This window comes from Hemitrygon akajei, chromosome 3, assembly GCF_048418815.1.
Source record: "Hemitrygon akajei chromosome 3, sHemAka1.3, whole genome shotgun sequence".
Lineage (NCBI taxonomy): Eukaryota > Metazoa > Chordata > Chondrichthyes > Myliobatiformes > Dasyatidae > Hemitrygon > Hemitrygon akajei.
The window spans coordinates 41,518,628-41,541,160 of record NC_133126.1 but is presented as its reverse complement, the minus strand read 5'-3'; the positions used below and the strand labels follow the sequence as shown (position 1 = coordinate 41,541,160).

The 22,533-nt window shown below is 37.4% G+C and overlaps 1 protein-coding gene across 3 annotated transcripts in view; it reads left to right on the top strand.

Moving 5' to 3' along the window:
- ppp2r5ca (protein phosphatase 2, regulatory subunit B', gamma a) overlaps window positions 1–22,533 on the top strand; it is a 156,571-nt gene that overhangs the window by 14,531 nt on the left and 119,507 nt on the right. For all 3 annotated transcript variants that reach the window (XM_073039646.1, XM_073039645.1, XM_073039650.1), the window contains exon 3: window positions 16,648–16,810. In XM_073039646.1, the coding sequence (XP_072895747.1) occupies window positions 16,648–16,810 (163 nt within the window). The remainder of the gene's footprint in view (window positions 1–16,647; window positions 16,811–22,533) is intronic.

The window sequence follows — 22,533 nt, the reverse complement described above, 5'->3', positions numbered from 1 at the left end:
TTGAAAGATTAGCACCAAATGATCTTTCAATATTGGAAACTCCTATGACTGATGCAAAAATCAGAGGGGTTATTTCTTCCATGAATTTAGGGAAAGCACCTAGTCCGGATGGGTATACAGCAGAATTTTTTTAATGTTTTTCCGCTACTCTCTCTCCTTGGTTATATAAGGTTTTTGAAGAAGCAATTAGATTGGGCAATTTGCCACAATCTTTTTATAGAGCTTCTATTTCTTTAATATTGAAGAAAGATAAAGACCCTACTGATTGTGCATCCTATAGACCGATATCCTTACTGAATGTAGATTCCAAGATTTTTTCCAAGTTACTTGCATCCAGATTGGAGAAGGTATTACCCCAAATTATTTCGGAGGATCAAACCGGTTTTATTAAAAATCATTATTTTTTTTTAATGTTAGGAGGTTATTGAATATTGTGTATACTCCTTCACATAATATCTCAGAATGTGTTATTTCATTAGATGCGGAGAAAGTATTTGATAGAGTTGAATGGCCGTACTTATTTAATGTGTTGGAGAAGTTTAATTTTAGTCCGACATTCATTTCCTGGATTAAACTGATTTATCATACCCCAGTAGCCTCGGTGTTTACTAATAGATAGATAGATAGATAGATACTTTATTCATCCCCATGGGGAAATTCAACATTTTTTCCAATGTCCCATACACTTGTTGTAGCAAAACTAATTACATACAATACTTAACTCAGTAAAAATATGATATGCATCTAAACCATTCTCTCAAAAAGCATTAATAATAGCTTTTAAAAAGTTCTTAAGTAGTTTACTTAAATACATTAAATACAATCAACCCCGGCACTTTAACATATCTTACTCCTGGCGGTTGAATTGTAAAGCCTAATGGCATTGGGGAGTATTGACCTCTTCATCCTGTCTGAGGAGCATTGCATCGATAGCAACCTGTCACTGAAACTGCTTCTCTGTCTCTGGATGGTGCCATGTAGAGGATGTTCAGGGTTTTCCATAATTGACCGTAGCCTACTCAGCGCCCTTCGCTCAGCTACCGATGTTATACTCTTCAGTACTTTGCCCACGACAGAGAGCCCGCCTTCCTTACCAGCTTATTAAGACGTGAGGCGTCCCTCTTCTTAATGCTGCCTCCCCAACACGCCACCACAAAGAAGAGGGCGCTCTCCACAACTGACCTATAGAACATCTTCAGCATCTCACTACAGACATTGAATGACGCCAACCTTCTAAGGAAGTACAGTCGACTCTGTGCCTTCCTGCACAAGGCATTTGTGTTGGCAGTCCAGTCTAGCTTCTCGTCTAACTGTACTCCCAGATACTTGTAGGTCTTAACCTGCTCCACACATTCTCCATTAATGATCACTGGCTCCATATGAGGCCTAGATCTCCTAAAGTCCACCACCATCTCCTTGGTCTTGGTGATATTGAGACGCAGGTAGTTTGAGTTGCACCATATCACAAAGTCCTGTATCAGTTTCCTATACTCCTCCTCCTGTCCATTCCTGACACACCCCACTATGGCCGTGTCGTCAGCGAACTTCTGCACGTGACAGGACTCCGAGTTATATTGGAAGTCTGATGTGTACAGGGTGAACAGGACCGGAGAGAGCACGGTCCCCTGCGGCGCTCCTGTGCGGCTGACCACCGTGTCAGACCTACAGTCTCCCAACCGCACATACTGAGGTCTATCTGTCAAGTAGTAATCAAAGATCTCTCTTTTTTCGTTTATTTCGGGGCACTAGACAAGGCTGTCCTCTTAGTCCACTATTATTTGATATTGCTTTAGAACCCTTGGAAATTGCTATCAGAATCACAGGATATTCTTGGTATTAATCGTGGGACAGATATTCATAAGTTATCTTTGTATGCAGATGATTTATTATTATTTATTTCCAATCCTGAGAAATCTATTCCTGTAGTTTTATCATTGTTGGCTCAATTTAGTGATTTTTCTGGGTATAAGTTAAATCTTAATAAGAGTGAATTGTTTCCTTTTAATAGACAGGTCCCAATTTATGGAAACTTAGCTTTTAAATTAGTTAATGATTCTTTTATTTACTTAGGGATTAAAATCACAAAAAACCACAAAGACTTATTTAAGGTTAATTTTGTACCCTTAATTGATCAGATTAAATGCTTGTTTACTAAGTGGTCACCATTATCTTTATCTCTGATAGGTCGAATTAACACTATTAAAATGGTTATTTTACCTAAGTTCTTATATATTTTTCAAGCGGTACCAATTTTTATTCCGAAATCCTTTTTTACTAATGTTGATTCAAAAATTTCCTCATATATTTAGCAGAATAAAAATCCTAGGTTAGGTAAAATATACTTACAGAAGGCAAAGAACAAAGGTGGATTAGCATTGCCTAATTTTAGATTTTATTATTAGGCAGTTAATATCAGATATTTGATATGTTGGTTGAAAGATTGGGATGGATCTTTTAGCCCTCATTGGGTGAGCCTGGAAATTAAATCGGTACTAGGTTTTGCACTGGGTTCTATTTTGGGGACTTCTCTCCCTTTTGCTCTTTCTAAATTGCCGAAACAAATTGACAACCCGATAGTTAAACATACTTTACGTATATGGTTTCAATTTTGGAAATTTTTTGGGTTGACTCAGTTTGTTTTAAATATTCCTATTGTATCCAATTGTTTTTTCCACCCTTCAATTATAGACCAAGCTTTTTTGGCTTGGAAGACTAAAGGAATACTACGATTTTCTGACTTATTTTTGGATAATTGTTTTATGTCTTTTGAGCAGTTATCTAATAAATATAATTTGACTAGATTTCATTTTTTTAGATATTTACAGATTAGGAATTTTTTAAATACTGTACTTCCTACTTTTCCAAACTTTGTGTCTTCAGGCATTTTGGAGAATTTGTTTGAATTAAACCCCTTTCAGAAAGGACTTATCGTAGATTCCGGACTACAGAGCGCACCTGATTAAAAGCCGCTGGCTCTAATTTTAGAAATAAAATCAATTTTTTAATTGTAAAGGCCGCACCGGATTTTAGGCCGCACCGAATTTTCGGCCGCAGGTGTCCCACGTTGTAATATGAGATATTTACACAGAAAGATATTACACGTGAGGATTTTTTAACTTTTAATTAAATCCATATGGTAACAAAAACAAATACATATTGCAAATGCTTTTTTTCGAACCGTGCCCGTAACACGGCTACTTTTAAATATACGTTGCGTATACTTCTTTACTGAACAACATTCCAATATCTCCTAACGACTGGTAAAAAATATATATACTGCAGCCTACCAGGAAAAGTTATTGATCACCTTTAACTTAAAAGCAGCGTTCGCTCAGATCCAAAGCCGCTCGCGTAATGCGCTCCCTCCCTCCGTCCCGTTTCATCGCAAACCGGCATTTTCCCACAAGACACCGCGAAACCGGGTGTGACGTCATAGCATCCCGCGATGTAGTACAGAAAACAAATATAGTTAAAACTCTTCTAACTTTAACTAGAAAATGAATTACTAAGCGAAAATATTATAAACTAAGTAACTGCCATAAGGCAGCACAATGCTTCGAGTGTTTTCCATGTTGATGAGGGTGAGTACAAATGACTGATTTACAGTAATTTAATTGTGAAAGTGCGCTTGATTTATCGTACAATTTCATTGGACCTCTGTGAACTACTCATCAATTTTATTGGTCTACTGTTATGAGGCAAAATGTTTACGAGGCGGCATGAAAAAAATCATGTATTAGCCGCTCCGGATTAAAGGCCGCAAAGTTCAAAGCTGTTCAAAATGTGGGAAAAAAGTAGCGGCTTAAAATCCGGAATCTACGGTATATCAAAACTTTATAATATAATTATGAAGATACGTTCAGAGCCCCTTTATAAGACAAAAAATGATTGGGAAAGAGAGCTCAACATTATTATTCCTATTGAGAATTGGGATAAAATTCTTCAATTAGTTAATACATCATCTATATGTGCTAAACATTCATTAATACAGTTTAAGGTTGTACACAGGGCTCATATGTCCAAGGATAAATTGGCTCATTTTTATTCCTATATAAATCCTATTTGTGATAGATGTCAATCTGAAATAGCGTCTCTAACTCATATGTTCTGGTCGTGTCCGCTTTTGAAAAAATATTGGAAAGATATTTTTGATATTATCTCTGCGGTATTGAACATTGATTTACAACCCCAATCCTATTACCACAATTTTTGGTTTACCAATGATGAACTCACTTCATTTATCTTCTTCCGCTTGTCGAATGATTGCATTTCTTACACTAATGGCTAGAAGATCTATTTTGTTGAATTGGAAGGAAATTAATCCTCCTACTGTATTTCATTAGCTTTCTCAAACTATGTTATGTTTAAATTTAGAAAAAATTATAAGTGGTGTATTTGACACTTCTACTAAATTTGAAAAGATATGGAGACCATTTATTCAATATTTTCATATGATGTAATAGGACCCTGTTTCAGGCCTATTTGATTTTCCAGTTTTGATTGCATATATGTCAAGAGGATCAGAGTTGACGACACTGATGATTTTGTATTTTTGTGAGATATTATAAACAGCCCCCTTTTTTTCTTTTTTTCTTTTTATTTTTTTCTTTTTCTCTTTTTTGTTTGTTTTTTCTCTTCTATTAGTTATTAGATTTTTAGATTAGTTTTTTGCATAATGATTTTTTCTTTTTTTCTTTTTCTTTTTTTATTTTATATTATGATACACGCCTTGTCTATTTGTATATTGTATCATTTATGATGTGGGAATACCAATTTATACTGTAATCATTGCTCTTGTAATCTTTTATAGTTGAAATATGTATGCGTGTAATCTCATTATCTATGTGTCAATTTTATTTTGTTATTAATAATGATAATAAAAAGATGGAAAAAGAAAGAAAGAAACTGCATCACTGCATGATGAGTATGAGAATCATACTAACACTGTACTACAGTATAGTGAATGGCAATAATGCATAGGCAGGGGCAAGAAATAACAATTTCTTCAGTCCAGATTTCTCATGCTATGCTAAATACAGAAATGTCACATTGCTTCTCAACAACTATAATTTGCTTTGAGTAAAGTCTAAGAGAATGATGGGTTAGCAAGAGACGAGGTGATTACGTAATCAGTTATGAGGCACTGAGGATCAAATGCTTATAATAAGTAATTAATTTCTTAAATTAAGCGTGTAATCCTTCAGACTCTACCACTGCCCCAGGGGGGTGATATTGCCCACTTTGGGAACCACTGCTCTAGAAGAACAGCTTTCAGTAGGGATGATAGAACCTATGATTTTTTTTAGCGCTTTGAGTTGTACATTTTTAAAGCTATCAGAATTGAAATAGAAGGCTTTTTTCAAACCCAGTTTCCTGTTGAAGCTGTGAATATAAATGGGAAATGTATTGGATATTTTGTCTTGGCTCTAAGTGCATACAATTCAATTGAAACTGCCATGTTATTTAACACAAGTCACTCTTGGCGATTATTGACCTTCATTCAGGCAATCTGCATACAGGCTAAGGAACTTTGCAGAATTGATGCTCAAACTATGGTTGCCCAATGCATTTACTGGTTCTTTAGGTGCCTTTTTAAGGATTAATAATGGAAATGGTATTTTGACTGTTACGAACCCCGTAACTGGGTCACTTACCAGCAAAGATAGAGAGGTCCGTTGAAGTCTGATGGTACTATTTTTAACGGTATTTATTGGTAAAAATACATAAAAATAATATCAATGCAGACATACAGATACTATACGTCATCAATACTAAATCTAAAAGTGTGGGTATAATAATAATCAATAAGAAATAGCTCTATCGTTGTCTAGGGGATAATGTATTGTCCAATGGAAATATAAAAGTCACTCAGTTCATTCAGGCTGCAGCTTTTTGGTTGGAGAGAGAGACAGATTTTTGAAACTTGCCAGCTTTCCTTTATCCATCTTGATCCGTATTCGTCCTTTAGCGAGGCCGTTCCGTGGAAGACGTCATCCGGGCAAGGATGGACACACACAAGCCCCCACCGGTCTCATACGTTTCTCCTGGTGCGTCTAAAGGGGTTGTTCCCCAGACCCTCTTTTATCCTGACTCACGGGGTCTCAGATGTCAATCAGGTTGGGATGATGCAATCCCTCAACCAGCCCACTCAGGTCACCCCCTGAGGGCTTCAATGAATAGTACAGTACTCAATACACAATTCCGTCCCCAAGAGACAATAGCCGCTATCAATGGTTCCGCCTTTCGGAGGCCAGGACACATTCCAAACCTGTGTATTCTGGACGTCTCTCTCTCATTTCCTGGGTCCCAGACCCGAATTAATAGCGATCTTGCGATTCTCAAAAAGGAGGGGGCTACTTTGTACCCTTCGGCCCCTCAAGAGTTGTGGCACGTTCGTAACATGACAAATGGGTCTTGGTTACTTACAGACAATGCCTAATGAAGTAGTCACTTTATCTTACTGGTCTTAAATGATATATTAAAGTTTTGAACATTTACCGTAGATTTCGCACTACAGAGCGCACCTGATTAAAAGCCGCTGGCTCTAATTTTAGAAAGAAAATCAATTTTGTACTTGTACAAGCCGCACCGGATTTTCGGCCGCAGGTGTCCCACGTTGTAATATGAGATATTTACACAGAAAGATATTACACGTGAGGATTTTTTAACTATTAATTAAATCCATATGGTAACATAAACAAATACATATTGCAAATGCTTTTTTTCGAACCGTGCCTGTAACGCGGCTACTTTTAAATATACGTTGCGTATACTTTTTTACTGAACAACATTCCAATATCTCCTAACGACTGGTAAAAAATATATATACTGCAGCCTACCAGGAAAAGTTATTGATCGCCTTTAACTTAAAAGCAGCGTTCGCTCAGATCTAATGCCGCTCGCGTAATGCGCTCGCCCCCGCCTTCCCGTTTATCGCAAACCGGTATTTCCCACAAGACGCGGCGAAACCGGGTGTGACGTCATAGCATCCCAGGATGTAGTACAGAAAACAAATATAGTTAAAACACTTCTAAATTTAACTAGAAAATGAATTACTAAGCGAAAATATTATAAACTAAATAACTGCCATAAAGGCAGCACAATGCTTTTCTTCGAGTGTTTTCCATGTTGATGAGGGTGAGTACAAATGACTGATTTACAATAATTTAATTGTGAAAGTGCGCTTGATTTATCGTACAATTTCATTGGACCTCTGTGAACTACTCATCAATTTTATTGGTCTACTGTTACGAGGCAAAATGTTTTTGGCGGCATGAAAAAAAACCATGCATTAGCCGCACCGTAGTAAAGGCCGCAGTGTTCAAAGCTGTTCAAAATGTGGGGAAAAAGTAGCGGCTTATAATCCGACATCTACGGTAATTACACATCAGGAGTGTATTTATGTTGTTAATGCTAATATTACGTAAGTTACAGATGGTGTATATGACATCTTGATACTGAATACTTTTCTCAAATTTAAATCCATCTAAATTTGAAAGAGCTATTTTGTTAATACTTTTGGTACATTTTATAACAGAGATTATGCTGGAATCATATGATAAAATAGGCCAAAGTCAGCATTGTTTCCTCAAGGGGAGATCTAACCTGACAAATTTCTTGGAGTTCTTTTAGGAAATAACAAGCAGGGTAGGCAAAGGAGAGTCTTTGACTGTTGTTTACTTGGATTTTCAAAGCCCTTTGACAAGGTGCTGCACATGATGCTGCTAAATAAGATAGGATCCCATGCTGTTACAGGAAAAATACTAGGATGGATAGAATATTAGGCTGGCTGACTGACAAAGTAAAAGAATGGGAATAAAAGGGCTTTCTTTGGTTGGCTGCTGTTGACTAGTGGTGTTCCCTAGGGTTCGGTGTTGGGTTTGCTACTTTTCATTTTGTATGTTAAGGATCTGGATGATGATAATAATGGCTTTGAGGCCAGGTTTACCAATAATACAAAGATAGGTGGAGGGGGCAGATAGTGCTAAAGAAGCAGGGGATCTGTAGGGCTTGGTCAGCTTGGGAGAATGGCAAAGGAGTGGCAGATGGAATACAGCATGGTGTGGTCTTGCACTTTGGTTGAAGGAACAAAGGTGATAACTATTTTCTAAATGGGGAAAGAGTTCAAAAATCAGAGGTGTAAAGAGACTTGGGAGTCCTTGTGTAGGATTCCCTAAAGGTTAAGTGGCTGGTAAGGAAGGCAAATGGAATGCCAGCATTCATTTTGAGAGGACTAGAATATAAAAGTAAAGATATAAAGCCTTAACATTACAAGTCATTAGTCAGATGGCATTTGGAGTATTGTAATCAGTTTTGGGGCCCCATATCTGAGGAAGGATGTGCTGGCATTGGAGAGGGTCAAGAATGATTTTGGGGATGAAAGTGTTAATGTAGGAGGGACATTTGACGGCTCTCACCTATACTTGCTAGAGTTTAGAAGGATGAGGAGGGATCTCATTGAAAGCTAATGAATATTGAAAGGGCTGAATAGAGTGGACATTGGAGAAGATGTTACCAGTAGTGGGAGAGTTTAGGATCAGAGGGCACAGGTTCAGTAAAGGGAGCACCTTTAGAACAGAGTTTAGGAAGATGTATCTTTTAGCCAGAGGTGCTGAATTTATGGAATGCATTGACAATTGGGTATATTTAAAGCAGAGGTTAATAGGTTCCTGATTAGTAAGTGTGTCAAAGGTAACGGGAGAAGTTAAAGAGAATGGGGTTGAGAGGAAAAATAAATTAGCCATGATCTAATGGCAGAGCAGATTGGATAGATCAAATTGCCTAATTCAACTCCTATGTCTCATGTCTTATCTGACCTGCCACCCACACAGATGTATGGTCCAAATGCAAAGGATTAATCTCAAGGGCCATCATTGCTCTTAAATCACATCTCAGAAGCAACTTTGCTGTAATGCATATTGTAAGGTTTTGATAAGAGGCAAAGTAGGAGAAAGAATGTTGTGTTCAAAGTTGAGGGTTTTTGGATTGTTCATCAATGTTTCTGATAGATTTTAAATGATCCTCAATTTTTTAAAGTTTAAAATTGCATTAATATGTTTTGAATTTAAAAATTTAACGTAAATTAAACACATTTAGGTGAGTAATGCCTCACTTTCGTGTAGACCAATAATCTCCATTGAAATGAAACAGTACTTTGTCCCTGTGATGTCCTGTAATTAGAGGGGTGATTCTTTTACGCATTGTATTCCTCCCAGCCCGAGTTCACTGACAGAATATTGTGATAGATTCACAGGAGCTGTCACAAAGTAAGGCTAGCTACTTTCAGCATGCCATTGCAAATCCAGTATCCTATATACATTTTAAATGATTGAATGCCCTAGGTCCTAAAGGCTATAGTCAGGAAAGTCTATTACATTATGCTTTCAACATGGACACTAACACCACTCACTGTTCATATTCTGCAATAATTTTTTAAAGCTTGTGAGGAGACATTTTAAAGACATTTTGTCCCTTTTGTTGGGTTGAATTTCAAATTCATATTCCTATACATAAAGTCTATATATAAATTTTACCATGTGAGGTATAAAACTAATCTGATATTTTAAATCAGTTCAGCTATTGCTTTTGCTAATCTTAATTTTTTTTTATTTGGAGGGTAATGCTATTTTGTAGGTAGGACAATACAGCTCTGGACAGGCCTTTTGACCCACAAATGTCTCTGCCAAACATGATGCCTCACTAAACTAATTCCTCTGCCAACACATGATCCATTTCCTTCCATTCCCTGCAAGTTTGTGTGCCCACTGAAAAGCTTATTAAGTGTCATTGTCCTATCTGCTTCCATCGCTACCCCTGCCAACATCTTCCAGGCTCTCTGATTTACAAAAATCACACTTGCTACTGCATCTGTCATTTCTCTGCCCGTATCTGTAACTAATCTTTATCCTGCTTACACTTTGACATTTTTCACTGTTTACCAACTTGTGATGTCTGGAAATTTACTAGCTAAACATATCTACATTTGTGTTTGAGTTATGTATTTCACAACTAAAGGTCTCCCACTGCAGAGCCCCACTGATCACAGATTTCCACCTAGAATAATATGCTTACATACACCACTACCCTTTTTCTTCTATGGGTAAACCAATTCCAAATCCAAACCACCAAATCAGCGTCAATCCCATGCATTTTAAAGTTCTGGATTAACTCACAATGAGGCATTACTATTACGGTACTCATTTAAGTGAGTAATGCCTCACTTAAAGCCCATTTGGGCATTGTTTTGCTCACTGAAGCATCTAGAGTTTTTTTTCCATGCAGAATCTTGCTTGTGCAATGTAAGCACTTCTTTTCGTTATAAGCTTACTTCCTGTGTCAAAATTTTGTGTCAGTATGTCACCATTTCATATTGAGAGATCTTTTCACTTGTAGCTTTTTCTCAGTCGTGTATGTTATCTTGTAAGCAGCTTGTATATTATGCTTTTTAAATATTGTTTTGGATTAAGGAATGTAGTAGCATATTTAAACATTGTCTCTGCTGTTGGTGAATTTTGCTAATGACCAAATCATTTGATTGTGGAATAAATATCCTCTCGTACAAAGTATTCACTTGTTTTTGCATTAGCAATAGTTTTTAAAAGTTGAAAGTAAATTTATTATCAAAGGACACGTATGTTGAAAACAGAAGCAGCAAATACCATAAGGTATACAATATTTGTAAAATATACAGCTATTCAGTGTTTATCAGTGTTCATTGTTATCATAGTGGATATGTATTAACGTTTAAATAGTGCTGTAGGAAGTTTGTTTTGCATCTACCTTGGAGACAGATAATCAAGTACCTAAACTGAAAGACACTTGCAGTGATAATCCTTCTGATGGCATAGCACTTTCAATTCTTTACTGCAGCATCAACCTAGTCATTGTGCTGAATTGAAGGCGTAATGTCTTGGAGGACAGGTGGTCCCATGTGAGCCAGATATATAGCAATAATGGCAAAAAATTTTAATTTTTTTGGTAGTAGTTTCCTGTATCTGTTTGTTTGTAGTTTCTTTTGTCCCACTGGTGCTAATTGTCTTTCTTTAATTGTACTTCATTTAGTCAATGTGGAAATCCTAATTTACATCGTTTACTGCCAATTTAAATATACAGTGGATTCTGGTTCATTGGGGCCACTACATTTTGGCCCAATTAGCTGAAACTTAACAGTGAAAAGGGTATAAGAAAGACAAGCTACCATTTTACTGATTAACAATTATGTATTTAAATGAAATACAGAATGAATTAGAAGGCTACCAATACTATTACAGTACTATAAAACTATTAGTTCCTAATAGCTGTTGATGGAGGAATTCATCCAATATATGTAACATGTTCTTTTGACTGACTTAAATGAACAAAAGTAGTGCAGATACCTGGTGCAGGTAATGGATTTCGTACAACGCTTTCAACAATTGCATCTTCCAAATCTTCATTTTTAATATAACATTCAAGATGATTGATGTATTCAAATTCTTCATGGTTCTTAACCTGTTGAAGTAATGAAATAGTTTCATTTTTACTCCTAGCTGTTTCTAGCATCTTCATGGAATGCTTGAAACTGCAGTGAGTAAAACACTTCTGAATTGTCTCACTGCTCATTTCTTGCCAAATATATTATTATTGCTTTTGAACATAAACACACACAACTGATGCCATTATAAAAACTGCTCTAAGCATGGTGTAGTGTCCAACGGCCGCACAACAGTTGAATAGTAGTTCAATAGTTCCACTTAATATCAAAGAATGTATACAATGTATAACCTGAAATTCTTGTTCTTTGCAGACATCCACAAAAACAGAATACCCCAAAGAATGAGTGACAGTAAAAATGTTAGAACCCCAGTCCCCCTGCTCATCCCTCTCACACACAAGCAGCAGCAAAGCAACACTCCCCCCCCCCCCCACCCCACAACAACACCACTTATTTCAGCAAAGTGCATGCAGCTGAAAAAAAGGGAATCCTGGCTATTTTCTCAATTTGTTTTTATGCTTTAAGAGGTGTCCCAAGTAAACCAATGGCCCAATTAACTGAAATCCACTGTACTACAAAGCCAAAAATAAACCTATCTTTTTATCTGTTAATTGGATCTGGAGCTATCATTTGTTTCCACAATCTTCCATTGCTTTTTTTCCTTAATAGCACATTTGAGGATGCATCAGTTGAGCCATTAGCTCTACTCTGCATGATAGAAATGTAACTGCCTGGACATCTGAATGTAGATTTGACTTAACCTACACGTTCCTCTCAATTTTATTTAAAGAGTGTTCAATCAACTACTGAAACTTGAAGTTAAACAATTCTGTACAAGCGTGGCTCATCTGATGAAATTAATGTGTTAAATGACCTGTTTTGAACTCTCATTTTTGACTTTTCACTTTAAATTGCCTTTCATGTAATAATAGAGGAGGCATAAGGAATATGTAGAAAATGTTTTGTTTTTCATTGCAGTAAAATGCTGTAATGTTTATTGCTGTAACTTGCCAAACTCTTGCAACCTCAAAAAACTTCTGCATTTTCCAAACCATGATGTAACTTGTACATATACTGTTTTCAACGAGATATCAAACTAGATATAGACACACAAAACTAGATTCAAGTATTTTAGGTTAAATACTTATAAAACTAAAAAGAATTGTGAATTATCAAAGCATGAGAATATATGTTGAACATAATTGAAAAATCCATGAATTAAATTACTGTTTTATTTTGCATTGAAGGTTTTAACAAATTCCAGTGAAATGTTAACATTTCTCTTCCCTACTCCCTTTTAGTTATTTTACAAACTGGAACTCCGTAGAGATTTAATTTCTCCTACTCACACCAAATCCCAAACATGATTTCATTTTCACATTTTTCATATTGGGTTTTAGTATACGTTTTAGAATGAGTTTTAAAAGGGCTGGGAGTAGAACCTGTTATGCATGCAGCCCCCTCCTTTGTGAGAATCGCAAGATCACTATTGGGTTGGGTCAGGGGACCCAGGAAATGAGAGAGAGACGTGTGGAATGTCTCGTTCCCCCGGCGATATAAAGCTACGGGACATGGCCATTGTCTCCGGAAGGCGAATTTGTGGATTGAAGACTGTACTACGTGGAAGCCCTCAGGCAAAGTGGGCTGGTTGAGGGAGGGATTGCATCACCCCCAACCTGATTGACATCTGCGACCCTGCGAGTCAGGATAAAAGAGGGTCTGTGGGAACAGCCCCTCAGACGCACCAGAAGAAACGCTAGCGATCCCGTAATAGCGGGAAGCCATTTGAAGGAGGCCACGTGCATTCAGTTCCGTTGCCTGGGACTGGTGGCTGGTACCACGGAAAACGGCTTTTAGCTAGCAACAGGGAAACCAACTCCCCCGACTCAAAGGATTGGCATCATAAAAGACCTGGGCAAGTTTAAACCGTCTCTCTCTTAAACCCAAAACGCTACAGCTTGAACGAACTAGCAGTGACTGTTATATTTCCATCGGACAATACATTATCCCCTAGACAACGATAGAGCTATTTCTCATTGACTATTATTATACCCGCGCTTTTAGATTTAGTATTGACGACGTATATTATCTGTATGTTTGCATTAATCTTATTTTTGTGCCCCTTTATTAATAAATACTTTTAAAAATAGTACCATCAGACTTCAACGGACCTCTCTATCTTTGCTGGTAAGTGACCCAGTTACGGGGTACGTAACAAACCCAATGAACTTCAGACTGCCCATTTGATGTTCTCAAATCCAGCTACACATTGGCACTGTGGACTATTGAGTGAGCTAGATGCCAAACCATCAGAATGTTCCCACAATCAGATGCTGGATTATCAGAATTTTACTGGGTTCCCACACTTCAACAGTTTATATCTGCAGAAGACAGCTATTTGGTCCAATATCATCATATATTCATTGTCAAAGGAATACTATCTGGTGATATCTGAAAAGGCACAATGGTTTTGAGTCTAACGGATATGTTGATGTATTCTTGGAAATAAAACTTAAATTATAAAACAAGAATGTTGAAGACGAACTAAGTAATGTTTATAAACCCCTAAATGGCTGTGTTTTCATTAACTGTTTAATCCCCTTCCCAGTTCCTGTTTCTAATGCTCTAACTACCTCTTTAATCCTAATCATTCAAAAGATGACTTAAAAAAAAGCAAATCAGCTGCTGATCTTGGAAGGAATACATAGATTAAATGTAAATTAGCATTAAATAGATTCACTAATGCTACTTGTGTTTTTTCATACTTGAACACCTTTTTTCTAAGTCCTTTTGAAGCAGGTTGAATTAAAAATGAGAATAGAGAAAAAGCTGAGAAATTAAATGGATTTTCTATCTGCCTCTATATCAGAAAACTGTCAGTTGTGCAAGAAAGTTTCACAGTCTTTCTTTGTATCAACTCTACAATCCGATTGGTTGGACATTTTGTTTTTATTTCTAAAAGACTGGAAAGAACACATTTGTGTAATGCCGTTCTGGATCCTGAGGTTTCCAAAATGCTATGAAATGTATTTATTGCTGTTAAACAAGAAAAAAGGCAGCTAATCGGTACATCATAACGTCTGGCAAAACAATGTGATATGTGTGGTGAAATTCATGGGGGAGTAAATATTTGGTAAAAATTCTCAGCAATTAATCAATGCCATGAGATCATTGATCAGAAAAAGCACCAATGATGACTTTCAAGACTGCACAAGGTAACAATGTAACTATCGACACTTTTTGTAGATTAATAGATTATTAAGGCATTTAATATATACCAGAAGTATTCAAATTCTGATTATTAATTACTTGTAACACACACACCCAGAAGAATTTTAATACACATAAACAACTATTACTTTGATTTTTTTTCTTTAAGTTTCAATATTTCATTCTTGTCTCCAATTCTTACTAATTATACGAATCTGAATGGACTGAATAATGTTAGATTTATTGAAAGGTGGTTGGAGATGGCAAATTAAGTTTGCTAAAATAAGTTTTAGTTGAATTTAGGAAAGACATTTTCCAGCCTAGGGAGAAAAACTACATAGAAAATTTGGAAAATGAATGTTAAAATTTATCATTATCCAAGGCTGACTGTTAATGTTCTAACAATCTAACCACTGATTAGTGAATTGAAAAATGTTTAAGGAAAGTGAATGCAAGTAGATCTACAATCAATAACAGCAGCATCTCGTAATTTAGCTATATGAAAGAAACTTTATTTCCAGCATTGATTCATCTGAGAGCAAGGGAAGGAATTTCAGTGAAGTTACAAAACATAAAAGTAACTGCAACTCCAGATCATTAATCATTTGCACAAATCAATTTTAATTTTCTATAGTGATTGCAGGCATTTTTATGAAAATAGTAACATACAAAATGCTGGAGGAACTCAGCAGGCCAAGCAGCATCTATGAAAAAGAGTATAGTGGATGTTTCGGTCTGACACCCTTAGTCAGAACTGGAGAAGAAAAGATGAGTTGGAGTTAGCAGGTGGGGGTGGGTGAGGGGAGGAAGAAACACAATGTGCTAGGTGAAACTGGGAAGGGGGGTGAAGTAAAGAGCTGGGATGTTGACTGGCGAAAGGGATACAGGGCTGGAGAATGGGGACTCTGATAGGAAAGGACAGATCGCCATGGAGGAAAGAAAAGGGGTAGGAGCACCAGAGGGAGGTGATGGACCAGAGGGAGGGAGGTAAGAAGATAAGGTGAGGGGGGAAAGGAATGAGAAATAGTGATGTGGGAGGAATTGCTGGAAGTTTGAGGGTCAATGTAATGCCATCAGATTGGAAGCTACCCAGATGGAATAAAAGGTGTTGCTCCTCCACCTGAGTGTGTCCTCATTGCAACAGTAGAGGAGGCCATGGACTAACATATCAAAATAGGAAGTGGAGTTAAAATGGGTGGTCACTGGGAACAAACAAGTGGAACAAGTGCTACACTTGCCCCTTCATCTCCTCCCTCACTAGCATTCAGGGCCCCAAACAGTCCTTCCAGGTGAGATGACAGAAGTGTTTTTGTTTGTTGATGCTTGACAGATTGGAAAATGAAAAAATAGCCAAAATGCATGATGTTCCACTTTTTCACACTGAACTTGATTTAGTAATTAGACCACATGCTAGCATTTGTACTTGTATGTTTTAAAGACCTTATATTTGATGGACTTTCATTTCTACACTGTGCTTCTGTCTTTTGAAGATATTTAGCAAACAATTCTTGATGGAATCATCCTATCAATCCCAGTGACATTGAAAACATTTTTATCAGTTAAATCTGATTCAAATTACTTTAACCTGAAATGTTGGCTACCCTCTCACCAAAGATGCTGCCGAACAACTAGATAACTAATTTCAGTTTTGAAGTTCTTGAAGATGATATTTGAAAGTCTTTGTAACTGATGATTTAGATTTAAACTTAAGTTATAGCTTCTCAAAAACCAAATAGAACTAATAAATAAATAAGTGCTGGAAATACAGGTTAAGCAGCATCCATGGAAAGAGAAACCATGTTTTGGATTTTTTTTTCCAAGATTACCATGTGGCTTTTTTCTGTTTTTCTTTATTACTATCATTTTTCAATCACTGAATGAATCAGGCTGCAAAGTATCTTGAAGTTGAGCCATCAAGCAGTTGTACAATTTGAAAATTTCTACTGATTCTTTTTGTTTTGCAGAGCTCAAACAAGAGATCCAACAACAGTACTCCTCCTACAACACAGTTGACAAAAATAAAGCTTCCTAGTTCCACAGCAGTGGTGAAGAAAGAAAAGCGACAAAGTTCTTCTAGGTTCAATATCAGTAACAACAGGGAACTACAAAAACTACCACCTTTAAAAGGTAATATTTGCTGAGTTTTATGTATTTAACTGTTATGGCAACTCTATTTAAATTAATGAATCCATTGTGTTGAAAGTTTTTTTTAAACTTTCTGTTCAGAATTTAAAATATTACTAATGCTAAACATCTGAACTGAACACAGTAAATGTGGCAGCTTCAGGTCATGTAGATCTATGGACAGAAGAATAGAGTTAATGTTTTGTATTGCATATCTTTTAATCACCATTTTTCCGATGAAATAGAAATGGCATCAACCTGAAATATTACTATTCCTCTTGCCATAAATGCTGTCTAACTTGCCGATAGTTTCAGAATTTTTATTTTATTTTGGCTCTTGAATGTGATGTGTTCTTGTTGCCAGTTTCCATGTGCCTTCTGCTTTGTATGTCTTTTCTGCCTTAGTGTTCTCAATTTGGACAAGCGAAACTCTAAAAGCTTTAGTGTATATATAATCTTAACTGGCACCTCAGTACATTAGTGAGAGAGTGCAACATTGTCTTGAGGTGTTATCTTTCAATTGAAGCTTAAACTGAATTTCATCTGGCCCCAGTGATACATATAAAAGATTCCATGCCCTATTCAAAGAGAGGCAGGGAAGTATTGGTGTCATGAACAATATTTATTGTTCAACTAATACCTGGAACAAATGCTCTGAGCATTTACTTCCTTGCTGTCTGGATGGGGGATACAAATTGGCTTTTATTTTAATGTCTGTATATCTAAAGTTATGATGCTTTATAAATGCAAGTTACTTTTCTCATGACTTATTATTTTTAGTTGGAAGAGGTGGATGGGTTGGTGGTCATTGTGTAGTAAAAACCAACCCATCCACCTTTTTTATTAGTGCTAGAAACTGAGAATTTCTATGCAACAACTAATCTAGGTCCAAATCATGAATGTCTGACTTTGTTTAGTTGATGATCTGGAAGATAATAATGACTGTCATTGTCCAATTGGATTGGGATCAATCAAAGAAGAACCTGAAGTTGAATGCTGATAAAATTAGTGCTGACATCGGCTAATGACGTGGCTTGCCCCTGCTACTTAGGCTAGGTTTGATCAACATACCATACCCACAACCAGCATTCTCTAGAATAGTTTTACAAAACCATGTTTCCATTACCAATTGGAGAACAACAATTGTTTTTAATTTATTACTTATTTAATTCCAACAATGTGCTTAACTTGATGCTGATGTGTGTGGCTCAAGTGCAGATGGTGGACCTTGTGACTAGGATAGGTTTGAACTAAAGCCAGGGCTTGAGAACAGGAGATGCTGAAAGGAATCGGGATCAATTGCAGGTCTCAGTGTAGCTCGTCTTTGAGGGAAAAGAACAAATAGTTAAGGTTGATGTAGTAAAGGTGTGCATTTAACCACTTGTTTCCTACCATGTGCTGCTGCAGCTCATTTTACTTTCCTGTCTTTCTTGCTATATTCTTATCAATCCAATTTCATATTTTTATATACAAGCTTTATATACCTAATAGAGCCCAGTATGTGACCTGCATATTTCTAATCAAGCATTAGGTTTTTTTTTCTAACACAAGTTGCCTTGACTGAAAAGTGCTCATTATAAATTTCAAGGATTTGATATCCTTTTTTTTTAAATGATTGGGGAAAAACTTAAGGATTAGGCAGCTTCAGAAGCTAAAGAAACTCTTATTTTTGTAACCAGAGTTTTTTCTGCCACTTTTTGTTTTGAGTTTAGAAATTAGCTTTTTTCTCCCCTTTTTTTTTAACCAATTTGTGACCTGATGTTTTCATACTATTTTTAGCTAAATCTAAATGAGTTTTGACACTTACAAAACATCAACCTCAATTATCTGGCATTCATTTGTTGCACCTTGACACCGTTTTTGGGTACTGATCAGTTATCATGATTGGATTATTTTATTGCCTTCAAGAACCAAGGTCACAGAGACTAATTGTTAATGACATTGCTATCTAACCACAGAATAGAGATAAAGATCAACCTTCAAAATCCATGCTTTACCTAATTTTTTTTGTGGGTAAGTAGATTGAAGGAACAGTTTGTTTTTATATATCCACTAACATGTACTCCTGCTTTTGTGTAACAGAATAAGAGAATTACATTTGAAGAGTCCTAAGTACCTGGTTGCAGAGACACCGTAATTTGAATCAAATCTTCATTCCCACAAATAACTGATTACTATGGTGTACTGCTTTTTTGGTGACTTCAACTACTCCAATATTGACTGGGACCTCCTTTGTGCAAGATGTTTAGATGAGGCAGAATTTGTTAGGTCCATCTAGCAAGATTTCTTAAATGATTGTGTATATAGTTCATCTAGAGGAAGGGCTATATTATACCCTGGTATTGAGAAATACATCTGACCAGGTAACTGACTTTTCAGTGGGAGAACATTTAGAAAACAGTGATCACAACTTATTGGGTTTTAAGATAGCTATTGAATAAGGATAGGTATGGGCCTTACTGCATGTTATTAAATCATTATTAAGTTGGGGCTGGACAAATTGAGAGTTTATACAACAACTAGGGAGAGTTAATTGGGAACTGCAGTGTCTGGGCAAGTCCACATCTGATGTGGAGAATGTTTAAAGACCAAATGCATTGAATAGAAGGTAGTATGCCCTAGTTTGGAGGAGGACAGGATGGCAAGGTAAGAGAATGTTGGATTACAAGAGAGGTAATGAATTTAGTCAAGACAGAAAAGGAAGCACGTGAAAGGTTTAGGAAGCTAAAATTAAATCAACTCTTTGAAGCCAAAGAGAATTTGGAGAGTCAGGGGTCATGAAAAGTTGTTGGTTGTTGAATCACAAGGCATTCTTTACATAAAGAACAACAGGGAAACAAGGGAGAGGGAAGGATAAGAGGAAACGTGTTTGGAGGCAGAGAATGTGAGTAAGGCCCTAAATGAGGACTTTGTTTTGGTATTTACCAAGAAGAAAGATGTGGAGGATAGTGAGATCGGTGTGTTGTATGCTAATATGCTGATTTTATCATTCTATGCTAAGGCAGTTTGAGAAAGAAAAAGATGGTCTTGCTTCTCTTGAAGGTAGGTGAGTCACCAGGGCCTGTTAGGATATTCCTCTGTTTATTGAGAAAGGCGAGAAATTAGATTGTTGGAGCCTTGACCAAGGTATTTGTTCCTCTCTAGCCTTCAGCGAGGACCCAGCTGACAGGCGAGTAGCTAATATTGTTCCGTTGTTTAAGAAGGAAAATGGACATAATCCTGGAAAATATAGACTGTTGAGTCTCATGCTCTGATAAGGAAGTTATTGAAGGGGATTCTTAGGGATAGGGTTTATGATCACTTGGAAAACCATGGCCTAATTAGAGATGATCAGCAAGGCTTTGTGTAGGACAAGTTCTGCATTACTAACTTGATTGAGTTTTTTGAGGAGGTAACAAAAGTGTTGAGCTGTGGATGTTGTCTACATGAATTTCAGTAACATGTTTGACAAGGTCCCTCATGTTAAGCTCATTCCAAAGATTAAAATGCATGGGATCCATAGTGACTTGGCCATATGATTTTAAAATTGGTTTGCCCATAGAAGACAAGGTAGTGATTGATATGACTTACTCTGGCTGGACAACTATGTCCAGTGGAGTTATCTAGATATCTGTATAGTGCTGTCTGCATTTGGTGAGATGTATAAAATATCTTGAATGAAAATATACGTGGGTGGGTTAGCAAGTTTCCAGATGGCACAGAGATTAGTGGTGTTATGGATAGAATGGAAAAAAGCCAAAGTTTACAGCAGGGTATAGTTCAGTTCCAGATATGAGAGGAGAAATAGCAGATGGAGTTTGAGTCTAAATGTGAAGTTGCACTTCAGGAGATCAATTCTACAGTGATGTACAAATGGATCTTGGGTTCCAAGTCCATAGCTCCCTGAAACTGGCTGCATGGGTTAATGAGGTGGTAAGAAGGTGTATGGCATGCTTATTTTTATTAGTTCAGGCTCTGAGTTCAAGAAGTCACGTCATAGATTTATAAAACTCTGGTTAAGCTATGTCTGGAGTATTGCATTCAATTCTGGATTGCCCCCATTACAGGAAGGTGAAGAGGTTTGGGAGGCATAGATAGGGTCAGGGTCAAAATGTCTTAATACAAGAGGCATACATTTAAGGTGGGGGGGGGGATAAGTTCAAAGGGGATGTGTGGGGCAATTTTTTTGAGTGGTGGGTGCCTGGAATATGCTGCCAGGGGTGCTAGTGGAGGCAAATACAGTAATACGTTTAAGAAGTTCTTGGACATATGCATTTTGCACACCACGGTCCTGAGGAGAAACCAGAGAGAGTTTAAAAGAACCAAGTGGGGCAGTCACCACATTTTGCATGCCAAAATCCTTGAGAAGACATTGGATTGCACATAATTAGGCATTTGGCAAATATATAATAAAAGGTTTCACCAAGGAGAGGCATAGGCCCGAGGTAGGTTTTTTTTCCCTTTTCCCTTTTTCTCATTGCACATTTAGAACAATGGGGATGACAAGACAGGATACTGGAACACTCCTCTTGCAGGATGTGGGAAGGCAGAGAGACCTCCGGTGCCTGATAACTGCACCTGCAAGAAGTGCATCTAGCTGCAACTTCTAACAGACTTTGGAGTTGGAGTTGGATCTGGATGAACCCCTGATCATTCAGAGGGACTGAAAGACAGTATATACAGGGATTTAATTACACCTAAAGTGCAGGACACAGATAACTGGGTAACTATCAGGAAAGGGAATGCAGAGTACCCCTATGCCAAACCCCTCAACGTGCTTTTTTTTTTGCGGGGGGGGGTTGGGGGAGAGATGTTTGACCTAGCAAAGGAAAGCCACAGTGATCAGGTCTGGCATTCAGCCTGGCTCTGTGGCTCAGAAGGGAAAGAGGGAGAAGAGATGAGCTGTAATGATAGAGAATTCATTGGTTAGGGGAACAGAAAAGAGGTTCTGTGGACAAGAACGAGATTCCTGGATGGTTTGTTGCCTCCCAGATGCTAGGGTCAGGTGCATCTCAGATTGAGTTCACAGCATTCTTCAGTGGCAGGGTGAGCAGCCAGAGGTCGTGGTCCATGTCGCTACCAATGACATGGGTAGGATGGGTAATGAGGTCCTGCAAAGTTAGTTCAGGGAGTTAGTTAGGTGCTAAGTTAAAGGACAGGACCTACAGGGTTGTGATCTCAAGATTGCAGCCTGTGCCCTATGTCAGTGAGGCCAGAAAGAGGAAGATCATACAGTTTAACACATGGCTAAGGAGTTGGTGCAGGAGGGAGGGCTTCAGATTTCTGGATCATTGCGCTCTCTTCTAGGGAAGTTGGGACCTGTACAGAAGTGACAGTTTACAACTGAACTGGAGGGGTCTAATAACCCTAGCAGGAAGGTTTGTTAGTGCTACATGAGGGTGTTAAAACTGGAATTGCAGGGGCATGGGAACCAGAGTGCCAGAGTAGATGGTGGAGTGGTTGTGGAGAAAGATGCTGTTAAGCCTACATATAAAGTTAGGAATTGAAAGGTCAATAATGATGAGACTAATGCTCTAAGCAATGCAAGGTGTATTGTAGAAAAGGTGGATGAGCTTGGGGCATGGATCAGCATGTGAAATTATAACATTGTAGCTATTAGTGAGACTTGGTTGCAGGAGGGGCAGGACTGAAAATTCAATGTTCTGGGATTCCATTATTTTAGATGTTATAGAGCGGAAGAGATTAAAAGGGAAGGGGTGACATTACTAGTCAGGGAAAATGTATTG